Raw genomic sequence first — 18,843 nt, 5'->3', positions numbered from 1 at the left:
GGATGTGATTTGAGCTTAACTGCAAAAGCAATTAGTTTATATTTGAGAGTAATGTTCCGTAAAGTTAATTTTTAAAATAAAGTTGATTTTTACATCTTAAGCACTAGATTGATCTTATATTCAACAAGTCTGCTTCCATGGTGACAGAAATCAAATGATTCTACTTCAGGGTTTCAATTAGAAGAGAAAAACCAGTGTCCCAAATGTCACCTTTCAGCTAGTCTTGCATGCTTCTTCCTTAAGAAGTCACTGCTGAATAGAAGCTCAACCAGATGCTTGACATTTATTCTTCCATTCAACCTGGGTTCCTTGATGACCTTATTTACTTTTCATTCAACGTTGCTGGGAGGGTAGGGTGAAACTTTCCTTAATCTGAAATTTAAATCTAAGCCTCTCCATTTTTAGTTTGAAATTTAAAGCATTAATGATCATTAAGACTTGTGGCAGAAAGTCAAAGTTATTTAATCATCAGCAGTTTTATACCAGAATGACGAATCCATTTGAGGAGTTTCTCTTTCCTAGCAACTTCCTCAGAGTGAATCAAAACTCCTAACTGGCTTTTGTCATCTCCATGTTCCTGTTGTTAGCTGCCACAGAGTTGACCTAACTCACGGCCACCCCATGCATAATGGAACTAAACACTGACCATTGTGACCATAGGGTTTTCATTGTCTGGTTTTTGCAAGTAGATCTCCAGGGCTTTCTTAGCCCATCTTAGTTTGAAACTCCTCTAAATCTTGCTCGACATCGCAGTAGCTTGCAAGCCTTTACTGATGGAAGGATGGTGGCTGCACGTGAGGTGCATTATTGGGAATCAAACCTGGATCTCCTGAATGGAAGGTAAGAACTCTATAAGAACAATTCATGTGTTGACATGGCTTCTAGGCTCAACAGGTAAAGGCGAACCAAGGGTGATATATGAAGGCAAAATACCCATTACCTCAGCTTATACTCCAGTTTGATTTTAGAAACAAATAGATTGATTTTGGTCAGAAGGTATTTATTTCTTTAAAAGAAATCGGTTTTCATTCTTTGAAAGAAAAAAATTTCTCTGGAAGTCTTCTATTTTGCTCCCTGCTCCTTCTTTTCCTCACTTGTCTGTTTCCTTTCCTGTGTGTAGAGAACATCAAATGAAAATTGGGATGTGGAATATAAAGAAGATTCTCTCGTTTCCCCTGCTCTGTTCTGGGTCAGTTCAGCCATATGTTACATGGCAAACTTAGATGACTTTCAGGAGTTTATGAAGCGTTCCATGGCTGTGGCCTGTCACGGACTGTGAAAGAGTCTTCCTCATGTTTATTTCCCGTTTTGGTTTTGAAACCAAAACCTTTCAGAGCGGTCAGAGAGGATGAGAGCACTGGGTCTCACACATTATGCTTTCTCTTGCCTTCTCCCTCCACTCTCCACCCTCCCCCCCAGCAATTATAGATTTCATAGACTCACTGCACTTCAGTCCTGTTGCAGTCCTTCCCAGAGCTTCTGCCACGCTGGCTTTGCCAGGCAGAGACAAGGCACAGCAAACTCAGCTTGTGTCACAGTAAATGACCTGAGACTTGTGCCACATCCGTGAAATGCTCTCTTTATCTTCCCCCTGACCAATACATCCCATAAGTGTCTTGGAAGATAACTCGGTCCTGCATAAGCAAAGTTGGCTCACTTAGCAAATAGGTGTCCCTGTCACTTGACACCCTTAATAAAATAACAATTGATAACACTAAAACACAAAGAAGTTGTTCTCCAGTTGATTCTGACTCATGGCATCCCTGTATGTGTCAGAGTCGAACTGTGCTTCACAGGGTTTTCAGTCGTTAATTTTTCCATAGTAGATCACCAGACCTTTGTTTTGAGATGCCTCTGGGTGAACTTGAACTGCCAACCTTTCAGTTACCAGCTGAACATGCTAACCATTTCCATCACCCGGGGACTCCACTGAGTTGGACAATGCAGATATTGAACATGCCCATTAACACAGGAAGTTTTATTTTTCAGTGTTAGGCTATACTTCTATGTGGAAGGGTTTTGGAAATATCGCTTCTAGAAAGCAATTTGGCACAAAATATCAAAAACTTTGTATTTGTTCATACTTCTTGACCAAATAATCCTGGTTGTTCAAGGAAATAATCTTTGAATTATCTATGAAACATCTATGAACCAAAATGGTGGTCATCATAGGGTTATTCTTAATAACAACACAGACACACATACACACAAATAGAAATAACGTAAACATCCAACATTAGGGGAAAAGCTAATTAAATTATACCTCCACAATTGGACTGTTAGACATTAAAAATTATATTTAAAAAATGACATGAGGGAATTCTTTTGATAGCATGTGAAATGACAGAAGTAAAAAATAGACATAACTGTGTACCATAGTCTCAACTATATTAAAACATTTAAGCACTTTTCTTTACATCTCACATATTTTCCATGATGATAATATTATTACACCCTCTTCTCACCTATTGACATAGCTAGTTTCCAAAGATCAGGTTGTTACACAAAATTGGTGTTATGTGAAAATGGAGGACAACCACATCAGATCACAAAATGGAGGGTGACTACATCATTACATAACTGCCAAATTACATTATTACATAACTGACACCATAAAAAATCATGGCCCAATTGACACGTAACCTTAACCATCACAGCCAGCGTTGCTCTTGCCTCACACCTCGGTGTTCGTTACTGCCAGACATACATCATTAATGTGCAAAATAGTTAGATAGTAGATTTTTTACTATTGTCATAAATGTGAAATGTCAGATAACAAGATAGTCGATGAGTGAGGAGAAGGTGTACTATAGTCATAAAGTGGAAATACTTCCTGTGGGTAGAAAATTGTACTGGGAAGAGAACAACCTGATGTGGATAACCCAACTGGGATTAGGACAATTGGGATTAAAAGGGTAATGTCATCAGTGTTGTAGTGGTTAAGTGCTACGGCTGCTAACCAAAGGGTCAGCAGTTCGAATCTGCCAGGCGCTCCTTGGAAACTATATGGGGCAGTTCTACTCTGTCCTATAGGGTCGCTATGAGTCGGAATCGACTCGATGGCACTGGGTTTGGTTTTGGGGTTTGGTGATCAGTGGACAAAGAAGCCAGGATTAGATCAACAGCAGGGCGATCACTTAATTCACTTAAGAGTTTCTCCTCTTAGTGTTTTACCAGGAACATGTGCCCAAACATTTTTAAAGCTGTTTTAAGTACTGAGCAAATTGAAATCACTAGTTTTAGGCCTGGTTGTAGAATATTGATCTTTCTTTTCATATTTTAAGCTTCTTTGAAGACCTAATTTCTGAATCGAATTAATTTTTCTCCCTCATTCTCCAAAATACTCTGTCTTTACCTTGGTATGTAGGAAACGGATGATGCTGTTGCTACTAACTGCACTATGAAAGGAGCCAGGTGGGCAAACCCCACCTTTATCACTAACTGCATAGCAAAGATCAACATGAATCCAATTCCCAGCTGGAAGTGGATCCAGGACTCACCTTCCCACATTTCCACTTCTGTGGCAATTCCTCTCTCTGACCCTAACCACCCAGTGTTAGATCAGACCTCCTCCCCGGCTACGCTGAACCAGGTCAAAACATACCGGGCTACCTGAGGCCAGGTCACTGGGTACTGGCCATAGGCTCAGGATTCTGCACAACTCCCCACACTTCAGACCAGCTGGCCTCTCTCTGTCTTTCTCATCCGCTGGGACTAGGTCACAAGCTAGCAGAACTCTATCCTTCTTTATCTAGTCCCTGTGTAGCCTTTCTCTATCACATAGCTACCCAGAGCTGGGTCTATGCAAATCAACTCTGTGCTGCCAGCCTCTGGCAAAATTCATGGAGACTGTTACCTACACTTACATTTACGTTACCCATTTATTATAACTAAAAAGAAAACAAGCAAAGAGACATATCTGGCAGGGTCTTGGAGAGTTCCCAGCATGCGGCCTCCATTGTCTCCAGGGACATGCCACCTTCTCCTGTGCATGGATGTTCTCACCAATCCAGGAGGCCCCAAAGCGAGCACTCCAAGGTCCCATCCCTAGTCATTGGACCTCAATGAATATTCATGACTTGAGCCTTAATGCATAGTCATGACAATCCAATGGATAAAAATGCATGACTGTGTCATGCTCCCCTTCCTCCCTGCAGTTAGTTGGCCAGATGTGGGGCCTGTGTAGCCTCTACCTGCCCAGCTATTGTAGAAAATAAAGGCATCTTGATTGCTTGGGTTATTTCCAGAAACCAGAGTCAAAGGGCCAAAGTTCTTTGACCCACAGTATGCTATATTTGTCACCAAATGTAATCAAAGATGGTAGAAGTGCATAGGATAACAGTTAAGACTGAAATGTAGCAATTTTATAAAATCTGTTTACCATGAAATCATGTCTAAAGGAGATACATGTCATTAAAATTTTGTCTTTATTTTCCATGATTGTCTTAACATTTATTTGTTATCCTTCATACTGATCTTTTTCTCTCCTTCTTACTGTCTTCCCCATGCACTCACTTGTTTTCTCTCCCTCTGTCTTAAAGACAAACACACACACACACTCAGACATAGCAATAGGCTATAGCCTAACAATTGGTACCACTTTTACTTCGTTTTGTTCAATTTTTTTTAAAAGAGTAGCTTTGTATGATGGCTAATTTTATGTGTCAACTTGACTAGGCTATGGTGCCCAGTTGTTGTTTAGATGTTGCTAGGAAGTATTCCTATGTGATTAGCATTTAAATAGGTTGGTTTTAAGTAAAGCAGATTACCCTTCATAATGTAGGTGGGCCTCATCCGGAGGTTTTTCCGGGGGAGAGTTCTGCCTCCAGATTATAAATAGATACTCTGCCAGACTGAATTCCTCTCTCTCTTCTTCAATGCCTGACCTACCATTTGGAACACAAGGTTGCCAGAATTTCCAGCCTGTCACCTGATCTATGGATTTTGGACTCACTATCCCCCACAATCAAGTGAGCCAATTCTTCAAAATAAATCTCTCTCTCCATTTCTATTTATCTACCTATCTGTCTCTTGTCTTACTGGTTCTGCTTCTCTAGAGAACCCTAACTATGATACTTTGTATCAACAAAAAGTTTAAACACCATGGCCCATCATCAGACAAATCAGGGTCCTGTCAGGGCTGACTGAAGCAAAGCCCAAGTGTTTGTCACTCATCCTGTACTAATATTGTGGGAGAACTACAGGGTCCCATGCCTTTCCTTCCCCACACCTCCCATCTGTGGCTTGAGTAACAGCGCGTGAAGAGAGTCCACCGCGTTATGTCCTCTTCTTCCTGGAGCTGTCTACAAATTCGGACCAGTCCTTGATGTAAGAGATGAAGAGAACCCAGCTTGACTCTACCGATGAGTATTACGGGAGGGAGCAGAAGTCAGCTGTCATGGTGTTACAGAAGATGAGTAGCTCCAGAGAAACGGTTGGATAACTGTAGTATTTTAATAAGTTCTGGCCACCATACAGAGCTACAAAATAAGCAGTTCTCACTTGTGCTATCACGTGCTCCTCAAGTACATAAGAGGAATTACACTAAGCTGGTGTCTATGCTAAATAAATTACCATAAATGTTCCTGCGTTTTAATTAAAGGATGTGGTTGGCAGGAAAACCAAAGCCCCAGCACACTGCTTCTGCAACACAAACCTTTGAGTTACTGACTTTGGAATAAACACCTAAATTTTAAAATATAAATTTTCAGCTCTGCTTTTATGTTGCTATTGCAAATGTTTTTTCTGATTGGTATTATTTCATCTAGGAGTTCGAGAAATGTCAATTCACATAGAATTAAGTATTCAAAGACGTATCATTGAGCACATACATATATGTACATAAACCAGTCGCCGTGGAGTTGACTCCGACCTAGGGCAACCCCACGTGTGCAAAAGTAGAATTGTGCTCCAAAGAGTTTCCAGTGGCTGATCTTCAGAAGTAGAGTGCCAGGCCTTTCTTCTGCACCTCTGAGTGGACTTGAACCTCCAACCTTTCAGTAAGCAGTTGAGTTTGTTAACCATTTGGCCCACCAAGGGATTCCACATACATACATATTTAGATACAGATCACACTTCTCAAAACTTTCTTCCTTCAAGAACTGACTACAGTTAGCTATTTAAGGTTCAGGCTGATTCAGATCTGCTTCAGGCCTGCTATCCCCTGTGAGGCAGAAAAGATGCACGATTGGTCTTGCTGTAAAATCAGTGCCAAAAGGAAGTCTGGCCTTCCGGCAAAGCTTCTGGTTCTGACTACGGGTAGAGATCATGCAGAGTCCAAAGCTTTGCTTCTCATACAGGTTTTCCCACATTCTATGGGAGGATTATTATTATTTGCCTGTACCAGTTTATAATAATATCTTTTTTTTTCAAAACAAAACAAAAAGCCTTATGTTTCCACTAGTTCTTCAGTAAGAAGTGCCTTTTAGAGCACTGAGGCATCTAGAGACAATAGCCTTTATAAGGAATAGATCGAAAATAAAGAAAACCAAATGAATGCAGAATTCTAAGGAAATCAGATGTTAGAACAAAAATTGATTGAGAGAAAGTTGTGATCCTCTGAGAATCCCTGGAAATACACTGAGTTTCCCACCATATAAGAGATATAGTTATGAAACATTTTATTAAAGTGTTAAAGGAAGGTTGACCCTATGATTTGGAAACAACCAAGAATTTGGTGACTGAATTATGTATTCTCTTGTGTAAAAAACAAAAAAATCATCTTGTAGAAAATTTAATTACAGCTAGTAATGATTAGAACTTGAGTCATACACCTTTTTGACATACAACAGAAAACTTGTAGTTCAATTTCTAAGAAAACATACCTAGTTTCTGTAAACATGTTAATATCTTTCATTTTGCATTTTAATATTAAAATGTCACAAAAAACTTTTTAGATACATGCTACTTAATGGCAACTAACAAGAGCAACATTGCCAGAGCTTCTTATTTTTCAAGAAAAACCAAGAATTCAGATTTGTAGGTAAAAGATTACATTTTTAAAATGAAAAAAACTAACTTTAAAAAGTTTGAAGAGTCTGCAGATCAAACCAAAACCACTTGCATGGGCCATATGTGACCTAGAGCTTTCTCTTTTGATTTTCTGGTTATAAAAAAAAAAAAAGAATGAATGAACTTAATACCTTCCTAGCAATGGTTGCTGTTGTTGTCAGTTACATAGAGTCAGCTCCTACTCATGGCAACCCTATGTACAATGTGATGAAACATTGCCCAGATCTGTGCCATTTTCATGATCATTGGCATGTTTGAGTCCATTGCTGTGGGTAATATGTAGTGCCTTCCAACCTAGAGGGTTCATCTTTCAGCACCACATTGGACAATATTGTGTTGTAATCCATGGGGTTTTCACTGGCTAATTTTTGGAAGTAGATCACCAGGCCTTTCTTCCTAGTCTTTCTTAGTCTGGAAGCTCCACTGAAACCTGTCCACCATCAGTGACCTTGCTGGTATTTTAATTTTTTTTTTTTTTTAGCATAGCTCCAAGCATCATAGCAAAATGTAAGCCACTACAATATGACAAATTTACAGATGGGTGGTACATAAATGGTCCATAAATATCACTTTTTACATTTTACATTTAAGACCATAACTTTCTTGATGATAAAAGAAATATTGTTTCATCAAGAAAATTTTGAGAGTAACAAATGTGAAAGTAAAATGCACTAATTCCACCAAATGGAGATAACCACTTTTACCTTTGGGACACATTCTTTTCTGTCTTTCTACTACTCATATATTTTGCCCTACTTTCCTTCTTTCCACAAATTGAATCATCTCATTTCAAAAAACCTCTTTCATGTAGCTATGTTTCATGACAGTTTCTCCATATTGTTATTTTTCTAAAACATAAATATAAAATGAAATACTTGAAGTAACTAAAAATTGCATTTTAGAAAAATAGCAATATGGAGAAACTGTCATGAAACATAGTTGAATGTACGAAAATGACAATTTCAGATGGTTCAGCTCAATGTGTGCTAACAGGCCCTTCTGGTGTATTTCACTTGTGAGATGTCAGCTAGCTTTATAAATCTAACCCCCTTTCTGCCCATGATGAACGGGGTAAAAAAAAAAGTTTTATTTCCATAAAAGTATAAAGAACAACATATTAGTTAGACACTAATAGCTGAAGCCCTGGTGGTGCCGTGGTTAAAAGAGTTCACCTGCTAACCTAAAAGGTCAGCAGTTCGGATCCACCAGTCGCTCCTTGGAAATCCTATGGGGCATTTCTACTCTGTCCTATAGGGTCAGTATGAGTCAAAACTGACTCGACAACAACAGGTTTGGTTTTTAATAGTTGAAGAGATTTTGAGAGATCATTTATGTTTATTTCTTAGTTTATAGGTCAGGAAACTAAGACACAAATGTCGTTGTTATTGGGTGCCATTGAATCCATTTCAACTGATAGTGACCCCACGGGACAGAGCAGAACTGCCCCATGGAGTTTTCTAGCCTGTGATCTTTACCAGAGCAGATTGCCAGGTCTTTCTTCTGCAGAGCAGCTGGGTAGGTTTGAACTGTCAGCCTTTTGTTTAGGAGCCAAGCCCTTAACTGCTGTGCCACTGGGGCTCCTCATAAGACACAAATAAGTGAATTGTGTGTGTATTTGAGTGTGTGTGTACATGTATGTAACTGTAAAAATATAAGCAGACTGTGTTTGAAATATAAACATCTATGTTTCCTAAAATGAATGGAAAATAATGCATATATATTTAGTAAATACGCATATGTTTATAAGGGAAGATTCCTCTTTCTCATACACAATTTACTTCAAGAAAAAACTCCTTTCTGTAATTTATCTGACTCAGCTACCTGAATAATCTTTGGATAGCATGGAACGTATAATCGGTTCAGTGTCTGTCCAGGTTTTCAATAGCATCCCTTTAAGTATATCTATAAACTCTTAGCCCAAGCTCTCCAATGATATTTCTGACTTCGTATCCTGTTATTTCTATCATGGGTTCACCATTCCAGGCAGTGTGGCGTACTTTCAGTTGCCAAAATGTGACTTAACCATTTTGACTTATCACCTAATTATATTGATCTCACTTCTTCGAACTCCTTCCTATCTAAACTGTATCTATCATTCAAATTCTAGATAAGATTCATTCATTTCCAGGGGACTGTGGGGAAATCAAGCCCCACTGTCTTTTCTAAAGCACACTGTCATAAAGGGCTCAATAGCTCCTTCTGCTTATGTAGAAGGCTACTAATGTCTTCACATTGGCAAAAACAAGGCTCTAGGAATTGAGAGAATACCAATTGAGATGTTTCAACAAACGGATGCAATACTGGAAGTAATCATTCATCTATGCCAAGAAATTTGGAAGACAGCTACCTGGCTAACCAACTGGAAGGGATCCATGTTTGTACCCATTCCAAAGAAAGGAGATCCAACAGAATGTGGAAATTATCGAACAATATCATTAATATCACAACAAATAAAGTTTTGCATATGATCATTCAAAAGTGGTTGCAGCAGTACGTTGACAGGGAACTTCCAGAAATTCAAGCCTGATTCAGAAGAAGACATGGAACTAGGGATATCATTGCTGATGTCAGAGGGATCCTGGCTGAAAGCAGAGAATACCAGAAGGATGTTTACCTGTGTTTTATTGACTATGCAAAGGCATTTAACTGTGTGGATCATAACAAACTATGCATAACATCACGAAGAATGGGAATTCCAGAACACTTAATTGTGCTCATGAGGAACCTTTACATAGATCAAGAGGCGGTTGTTCGGACAGAACAAGGGTATGCTGATTGGTTTAAAGTCAGGAAAGGTGTGTGTCAGGGTTGTATTCTTTCACCATACCTATTCAATCTGTATGCTAAGCAAATAATACGAGAAGCTGGACTATATGAAGAAGAACGGGGAATCGGGATTGGAGGAAGACTTCTTAACAACCTGCGTTATGCAGATTTCACAACTTTGTTTGCTGAAAGTGAAGAGGACTTGAAGCACTTGCTGATGAAGATCAAAGACCACAGCCTTCAGTATGGATTACACCTCAAAATAAAGACAATAAAAATCCTCACAACTGGACCAATAAGCAACATCATGATAAATGGACAAAAGATTGAAGTTGTCAAGGATTTCATTTTACTTGGCTCCCCAGTCAACGCCCACGAAAGCAGCAGTCAAGAAATCAAAGGAAGAGTGGCGTCTGGGGTCTTAAACGCTAGCAAGCAGCCATCTAAGAAGCATCAATTGGTCTCAACTCACTTGGATCAAAGGATAATGAAGAACACCAGGGACACAAGGTGATAACGAGCCCAAGAGACAGAAAGAGCCACATGAACCAGAGTCTACGTCATCCTGTGATCAGAAGAACTAGATGGTGCCCGGCTACAACCGATGACTGCCCTGACAGGGAACACAACACAGAACCCCTGAGGGAGCAGGAGGGCAGTGGGGTGCAGACCCCAAATTCTCATAAGACCAGACTTAATGGTCTGACTGAGACTGGAAGTACCCCGGTGGTCATGGCCCCCAGACCTTCTGTTGGCTGAGGACAGGAACCATTCCTGAAGCCAACTCTTCAGACATGGATTGGACTGGACAATGGGTTGGAGAGGGATGCTGATGAGGAGTGAGCTTCTTGGATCAGGTGGACACTTGAGACTATGTTGGCATCTCCTGCCTGGAGGGGAGGTGAGAGGGTGGAGGGGGTTAGAAGCTGACGAATGGGCACAAAAAGAGAGTGGAGGGAGAAAGCGGGCTGTCTCATTTAGGGGGAGAGAAATTGGGAGTGTGCTGCAAGGTGTATATGGGTTTTTGTGTGAGAGACTGACTTGATTTGTAAACTTTCACTTAAAGCACAATAAAAAAATTAAAAACCTGTAAAAAAAAAAAATCAAAGGACACATTGCATTGGGCAACTATGCTGCAAAAGATGTGTTTAAAGTGTTAAAAACACAAAGATGCCACTTTAAGGACTAAGCTGCATCTGACCCAAGGCATGATGTTTTCAATCGCCTCATATGCGTGTGAAAGCTGGACAATGGATAAGGAAGACCGAAGAAGAATTGACGCCTTTGAATTGTGGTGTTGGCAAAAATATTGAATATACCATGGACTGCCAAAAGAATGAACAAATCTGCCTTGGAAGAAACACAGCCAGAATGCTCCTTAGAAGCAAGGATGCCGAGACTTCGTGTCACATACTTTGTACATGTTATCAGGATGGACTAGTCCCTGGAGAAGGATATCATGCTTGGTAAGGTAGAGGGTCAGCGAAAAAAAGAAAAAAACCCAACAAGATGGATTGACAAAGTGACTATAACAATGGGGTCAAACATAGATCTTGAGGATAGAGCAGGACTGGTTAGTGTTTCATTCTGTTGCATGTAGGATCATTACGTCTGAATTGACCCAACGACACCTAACAATAACAACAATGTCTTTAATGTATCACTATTCATCCAGCTCTGAGCTATGCAGGCACTAAAGATTTCGATGATCAAAGTATCCAATGTATTTCGGTTGAATACTCCAGTTTTCATTCTGCGTGGTCTGGTAACGTTTAGAATGAACACGGCCCAAAGTGGATGAAATGTTATGCTCCACAGCAGTACTATTATTCCATTGCTTCTATTCACATTGTAGCAAGACTGCCCATCAGAATTACCTGGCTATGGCTCAACATGACAGCTACATCCTTATTTTTGTACCTCAATTTTTCTTTTACCAGTAACCCAAAAATCCATTGCCATCTAGTAGATCCCGACTCACAGCGACCCTGTAGGACAGAGTAGAGCTGCCCCATAGGATTCCCACAGCTGTGATTTTTATGGAAGCTGACCACCACATTGTTCTCCTGTGGAGCAGCTGGTGAATTCAAACCCCTGACCTTTCAGTTAGCAGCTAAGCGCTTATACCAAATGGCTTATCCCTTCAGATACAGCCCTGGTAGTAGATGCTCTTTCTCAGAGCATAATGAGGCATTGAACCAGGATGGGGCATATGCCATCAGCAAGGCTCTTAGGAATCTTATTTGTTATTTCAGTTTTGGGGCTTTACAAAAATAAAAACAAAATTGCAAACAAATAGAAAATGGGCAACTGTATTTTAGTATTTTCTATTTCTGGTTTATATTTTTATATGTTACATTGCCCCTGAAGATTATAAGTCACATTTACAGCAGTTTGTACTATTATCTCCCTTTGGAGTTTAAACAAATTTATTAAATAAAACTTGTTCATCTCAGGTTGGTTTAGCTAAAAGTCTTACTTCTTCGTGGCTTTAATTAGATGAGATTCTTTAATATTTAAAATAATTTTCTTTTATTAAAGCATAATTTAACCAAATAATGGGAATGAGTTTAGCTAGAGTATTTTCACATAATGTTATTATCATGGATTGAACAGTGTCCCTCAAAAACATGTGCCAACTTGACTAGACCATAATTCCCAGTACTGTGTGGTTGCCCTCCATTTTATGATCTGATGTAGCTATCCTCCATTTTGTGATGTGCTGTAAATCCTAACTTCTATATGTTAATGAAGCAGGATCAGTGTGGGGTGTATCTTGAGTCACAGCCTTATGAGAGGGTATGATTCAAGTTACACACTTACTCAAGTCACACCATTGCTTGAGTCACACTTTTTATCTTATGAGATAAGAGGAGAGAGAAGAATGCAGAGAGGGGGTAAGACAGGTGCCAAGACACATGGAGATCTCCAAGGAATCAGGAAGCAGAAACTGAAAAGACAAGGACCTTCCTCCAAAGCCAACATAGAAAGCTTCCCTTAGAGCTGGCACCCTGAAATTGGAACTTTAGCCTTCTAAACTGTAAGAAAATAAATTTATGTTTGTTAAAGCCACCCACTTGTGGTATTCCTGTTATAGCAGCTGTGATGGTTAAGGTTGTGTGTCAACTTGGCTGGACCATGATTTTCAGTGGTTTGGCAGTGGTATGATGTTGTGATCACCTCCATGATGGGATCTGCTATGAGTAGTGAATCTGTTGAAAGGGAGTTTCCTTGGATGCGTGACCTGCATCAAATATAAGTGGACATTCTGGCAAGGCTCATGGGCTTTTTGCTTATGCTGGAACCTGACCTCAGGTTCTTGGGACGTGAGCTGGCAGCTTACCTGTGGTCTTGCCTTCTGATCTTGGGATTTGTTGATCTTCAACATCTGTGAGCAAGAGCCCTGCTCTCTGACCTGCCGGTCTTGGATTCACTAGCCCCTGCAGCTATGTGAATCAGCAGAAGCCTCTATCTTGACCCACGGACTTGAGATGTTCCAGCCTCTACAACCGTGTGAGCCATTTCTTCGATATAAATCTCTCTCTATGTATATTTATTTACTTTACTGGTTTTGCTTCTGGAGAGAACCCAGCCTCAGACAGGAGCACTAGATAACTAAGACCAAAAAAATCAAACCCATTGCCATTGAGTTGATTCTGACTCATAGTAACCCTGTAGCACGGAGTGGAACGGCCCTAGAGGGTTTCCACAGCGTGCCTGGTGGGTTCAAACTGCCAGCATTTTGGTTAGCAGCTGAGCTCTTAGCCGCAGCACCACCAGGGTCCCAGATAACTAAGATAAAAAAAAAAGATAGATAGTTATTATTAATTCTTTTCTGTCATTTTTGTCTTAAAATATTTAGGTACAATACTAGCTGTTTTACTCTGAAATCTTTCGTACGTTCCTGAGTCTCAGAGTAAGGCTTCCGAATACATTTTTTTCTCATTTGATGTATGATTTCTTTTTTATGGGATAGATGATCATAAATAATAAATCCATCATTCATCTGTGAGGAAGTTGTAAGGCTGCTGCTAGATTTAAAGATGTTGCATTGTCTAGAGCCTGGTATTATTTTATGATGTATTCAGAAAAACAAATGAGCAAAACCCTTATTATTCTTTATTTTATTGTTTTTATGAGGTTGTAATTTCATAACTGTTTTATGTTTCCCAGAAATAGATTTGGAGTAAAACTCAGGGAATTAAAAATATGTCAGGATTCCCGAGTGCTCATTTTATTTTCAAATTTCCGTTTATCCAGGACTGACTTCAAAGCAGCCTCTTCTGCTTTGCATACATTTTAATCTCGGAGTTTAGAGAATTGTTTTCTTTCTTTTTTCTTGTTTTTCCTAAGTCCTACTCTTCACAAAGAAGCCAGAAGTGTGACAGGAAGGTGTGATTTTTAATTTACACCAAAGTCTCGCAAATAATGACTTTTCACACCTATTGCTATTGCTGCTTAGCCTAGGGGAGGGCTTCTGTGGCTACTGTTATAGGAGCAAATTAAACCCACTGCTGTAATTCAGAAACTCTTCTCTTTTCTATATTAACCCTTGTTTTCAATTTTTCAACTTGGTGCTTGTGAATACGCAGGAGAATATGGCTTTAATGCTTTGAAGTCTACTTGTTTTCTAGGAAATGATTTTTGAAGGCTGTTATCTTTTCACATTGTCAAGTATGAAATGGTAAACATGTTTTTGCTTTCCATCATCCTGACCATGACATTGGAAATTGTAATTTACTTGAATACACACAGATGAAAAATATAGTAATATTTACTTCTAGAGCTTCTAGTGGTAGAATTTAAACATGTGACTTAGTGTTTGTCTTTCCTTATGGTTCCATTTCTCCGAAAGTAGCTTTTTCCTGTCTGTATAAAAGAGTCAGTATCTTATGCACAAGTAAATCTGTATCATTTTATATTGCAAGATGAAATTGAAAAGTAATGTTAAAAGACCAAAATGTCTTAAAATTTTCAGTTTCCCTCCAGTGCATTAAATCCTTTTGATTTGATTATTAAAAAAAGATGAGTTGCCTAAGGGAAAGGGGAAAAATTATTGCAATTGATATATTCATTTTGAGTTTTCCAAGTGGGTACAGAAGAATACTGATATGCAAAAACTAACTGAATAATTAAAGAACTTATTTTGCAAACCCTGTATACACATGTTACACTTAGACAATCATAAAAGTATTTTAATTTTTCCCATTTTGAATCTCCCCAACTGATTTTGTTTTTAAAAGAAATTTTTCATCATGCCAGTCTTTCCTGGTTATCTTACCAGTCATAATAGGGTTCAAGAAAAGTCTACAACAAAATGGGATAGGTAACAGTATTATTGGAAGGAAGGAAAGAAACATTAAATTCTCCTGAGAAATTTGACTCCTATTTCCTCCTCATGCTAAACCAAAGCAATTAGAAGTTATAAGCTTTCTTCTAGCTGGGGAGCAGCAAGGGTTAATCAGCCTTGGTTTACTAAGTATCTCAGTCAGGCTTTTATCTGATCCTTCCACTCTTCCTCCCTTGCCCACCCCTTTTGTAAATGTCAACCACTTCCTGATGAGCCTGGTAGTGGTGAATTTCACACCTTTCTTTTCTTTGTGAAGAAAGCTGGGTGTTAATGGTAGAGGATTGGGTACCATTGTATGTCTGTAGCTGTCTGTTAGTAAAACTGGAGGATGCCTGTGGAAAAAAAGTAGGAGAAGGTGAAGAAATTTGAGAAGCCAGACTAACATACAGGTTAAAATTGGCTTTACTTTAAAAGTGAATGTTTTATTAGCAACTTTTAAATGTGTATTCTAAAAATAGTGATTTTAAGGAAGCGTAATATTGAGAGTCTAAAGAAGTCTGGTAAAGAAGGGAACTGCATTAGAGAGCTGATTGTTTAAAAAAAGGTAAAAGAGCAACAATCAGAAAGAAAAACTGAAGACTCCTTCTCTGACCTTTTCTTCTACAGGTGTATTTGCACGATCCCGCAATGGAAACTTGGTCAGTTGATCAGGTCTGCAGTTGGTTGGTGGAAAAAAATTTAGGAGAGCTAGTGCATAGGTTTCAAGGTGAGTTGTTTACCGTTTCGAAAAATTTTAATTGAGCAGCCTAGATCTTCTGAGTGTCCTCTGTTGGTGAAAATTGCCTTTGTTGTCTAATGTCTGTGTGCATGGAATGTAAACCTGGAGTTGCTGCAGTAGGAAACTTCCTCTTTTTGTTTTTTCTTTTTATTGAATGTCAGAGAGTTTGATTTGATCTAGAATCCACAGAAGAATGTAATATTTCAAGGAGAACTGAAATAAAATAAAATCCTAAGATCTCTTTAAGATACATATTTGATACATGCATTTTGTATTGTTTTTGTCCTTAAATAATGCAGCATGTTTTTTGTTCAGTGTTAAATTTACAACTGTTGGAGTTGGCTGGGAGGTACTAAAAAAACTGGTAAGAATAATTTCCCAAGATTTTTTTTTTTTTCCTCCTTCCCCATGGAAAAACAATGCCTGTTAGAAAGAATCAGAATGGGGAGGGCATTTAATATGGAAGTAAAAAGTTTTTCTTGTGGCTCCATGTTCTGGTACTTCCTTAGGAGCAGGTAGAGATTTGGAATTATGCAATATCAGCTTCATCTTTATAAAAAAACACAGACACTTTTATAGCTGGAGAGAAGTTTAGATGAGCCTTTTAAGAGCAGAAGTGATTTTGCCTGTTCAGACTGCCTGCGTTTTGCAGTGTTTTGCTGGGAAGCCATGTAGAAACTTTTTTTTTTTCTTTTTCCCAGAGGAAGAAGTAAGTGGGGCCGCTCTTCTAGCACTTAACGATCGGATGGTTCAGCAATTGGCAAAGAAAATTGGGCACCAGGCTGTTCTGATGGATCTAATTAAAAAATACAAGCAGAACAGTCAAGCACTGCAGTCCCCTGGAAGTCCTAGACAGACAGCCCTGATAAGGCAAACAGAAGCAGCCCCAGAGTAAGTATATTCATAAATAGCCTTATTTTGGATTCTGTGCTTTCCCAACAACCCTTTAGGGATGACTGTAGCATGGAGCTTTGGGTTTAAACCTCTTTGGAAACTAGGACCCTTTCCAGCCGGATTGTGCGTATGGTATTTCTGATACTTGTGTAAAGGTCACTTTTTGCAAAGTTTTATGAATCAAGGTACATTTTGTATTTTAATTGATGGGGTGATTATTATTATTATTATTATTTGCCACTTTTTAAAAACTGACTTTGATTGTTAGGGAAATTATGTAAGCAGGCAGTTCTTATGTAAAATGCTCTGTAGGAAGCAGTTGAAATATACATAAAACAGAAGTTGAAATGGACTCCTGTAGCTTAGTTTTTAAAAAGTGGAGTTTTGGTAAAGGCATTCGTGGCTGTTTTGGGGGTTTTCCTAAAACTATCTATCTTTCTATCACCTATCTATCAATCTATCCGTCCATCTAGCTATTTTTGCCAAGGCTTCCTTGCAGGAATGAATTTATATTCTCCTCTAGAGACAGTCACGATATAATTTGCTAAACACTCTTGCCCTATGAATTTTTTTAACTCATTAATAGTATCTTTAGAATGCTAAATACTATGATACCATCACTCAAAATTATGGAGACAAATTTGTGGTGGCAGATAAAAGCTTTGAAGTTTGTTTTTTTTTTTTTAATCACTGAGCTCTGCAATGAAAAGGAATGATGACAGGAGTTATAAAACATTTCATCCTAAAAATCTCTGCCTAGGAACACTTCAGGCTTTGCTGCTTCAGTTTTACGTATTAGAGACTTTTTCTAAGGTTTCTATTGTTGTGTGTCATCCAGTCGATTTCAATGCATAGTGACCCCATGTGAGAGTAGAGCTGCCTCATAGGGTTTTCTTGGCTGTAATCTTTATGGAAGCAGACCGCCAGTTCTTTTCCCCAAGAGCGGCTGATGGGTTCGAACCATCAACCTTTCTGTTAGTAGCCAAGCGCTTAACCGTTGCACTGCTAGGACTCCTTTTTTACAAGGTTTCTAAGGTTAAGTAATTACTGCAGATCAGTTAGTCATTAATTTTTTTAAATAATACTGTGATGTTTAATAAAATCCATTGTATGCTTTCACTCTAATTTTTTTAGATTATAACTTTGATAATATATTTTTTTCTCTTCGATAAACAATAAAATGAAAAAAACCTGGTATAAGTACTAGAGATTCTAGCATCTGATTTATTTGAGGAATTTTTCCTACACTTGTTTTGACACGTATCTCCTAAACATTGTTTTGACATTTCTATATAAAAGCACAAGGAGCCCTGGTGGCAGTGGTTAAAGCACTCAACTGCAAACTGAAAGGTTGGTGGTTGAAACCACCCAGCTGCAGCTCGGGAGAAAGATGTGCCAGTCTGCTTCGCTAAATATTTACAGCCCTGGAAACCCTACAGGCAGTTCTACCCTGTCCTGTAGGGTCACTATGAGTTGGAATCTATTCGATGGCAATGGGTTTCATTTTTTGGTTTATGTAAAAGCACATTCTTCAACATGTGACTTTTGATGAAGTTCCCATTCCACGCTTTTACCCTTTTCCACAAAGGGATGGTGTGAGCCTCCAAGGCAGCTCAAAGTAACTTCCCAGCATTCTTGGGAGAGTAGGGCTTTTAAGCTGGAAGTTCCCTACAACTGACTGGCATCTTGATATTGCCTTAGGCACAGTTTGGAAGAAAACAGGCAGCCTTGTTTCCACTGCAAATCAGTTTATAATGTTCTCCAGTAAATGAGAACTGGCTGGACTGCTGGGAAATCTGGGCTTCATTCCTGGTTCTACCACTGATTGGACTGATTATATTAAATGCTGGCGTTACTGTTTCTTCATGTGTAGGTTGTGAAAAGTAGCACAGTACCTAACGCCATGTTAATTCATACTGATGCCATGGGTCTCATAATCACTGAGCAAATCTCTCCTCCTTCTTCTAGACCAAATTAAAAAAAAAAAAACAAACCCAAACCCATTGCCGTGGAGTCGGTTCCAACTCATAGCAACCTTATAGGACCCTATAGGACAGCCACCACACGCTTCTTGGAAACTCTGTGGGGCAGATCTACTCTGTCC

The 18,843-nt window shown here is 39.0% G+C and overlaps 1 protein-coding gene across 6 annotated transcripts in view; it reads left to right on the top strand.

The window, feature by feature from the left end:
• Positions 1-551: 551 nt before the first annotated feature.
• Positions 552-18,843, top strand: part of SAMD3 (sterile alpha motif domain containing 3) — a 68,533-nt gene continuing 50,241 nt past the window's right edge. Inside the window, exons 1-3 of one of the 6 annotated variants that reach the window (XM_049900638.1) lie at positions 552-840; positions 15,734-15,833; positions 16,547-16,736. In XM_049900638.1, coding sequence (XP_049756595.1) covers positions 15,755-15,833; positions 16,547-16,736 — 269 coding nt within the window. In that variant the 5' untranslated portion in view covers positions 552-840; positions 15,734-15,754. Of the gene's footprint in view, positions 841-15,476; positions 15,517-15,733; positions 15,834-16,403; positions 16,737-18,843 lie in introns of those variants that run through there. The other 5 variants (XM_049900625.1, XM_049900648.1, XM_049900616.1 and 2 more) reach the window with 5 other exon arrangements.

This window comes from Elephas maximus, chromosome 1 (genome assembly GCF_024166365.1).
Source record: "Elephas maximus indicus isolate mEleMax1 chromosome 1, mEleMax1 primary haplotype, whole genome shotgun sequence".
In the NCBI taxonomy this organism is placed as follows: domain Eukaryota; kingdom Metazoa; phylum Chordata; class Mammalia; order Proboscidea; family Elephantidae; genus Elephas; species Elephas maximus.
This window is presented reverse-complemented; position numbering and strand designations above follow the sequence as displayed.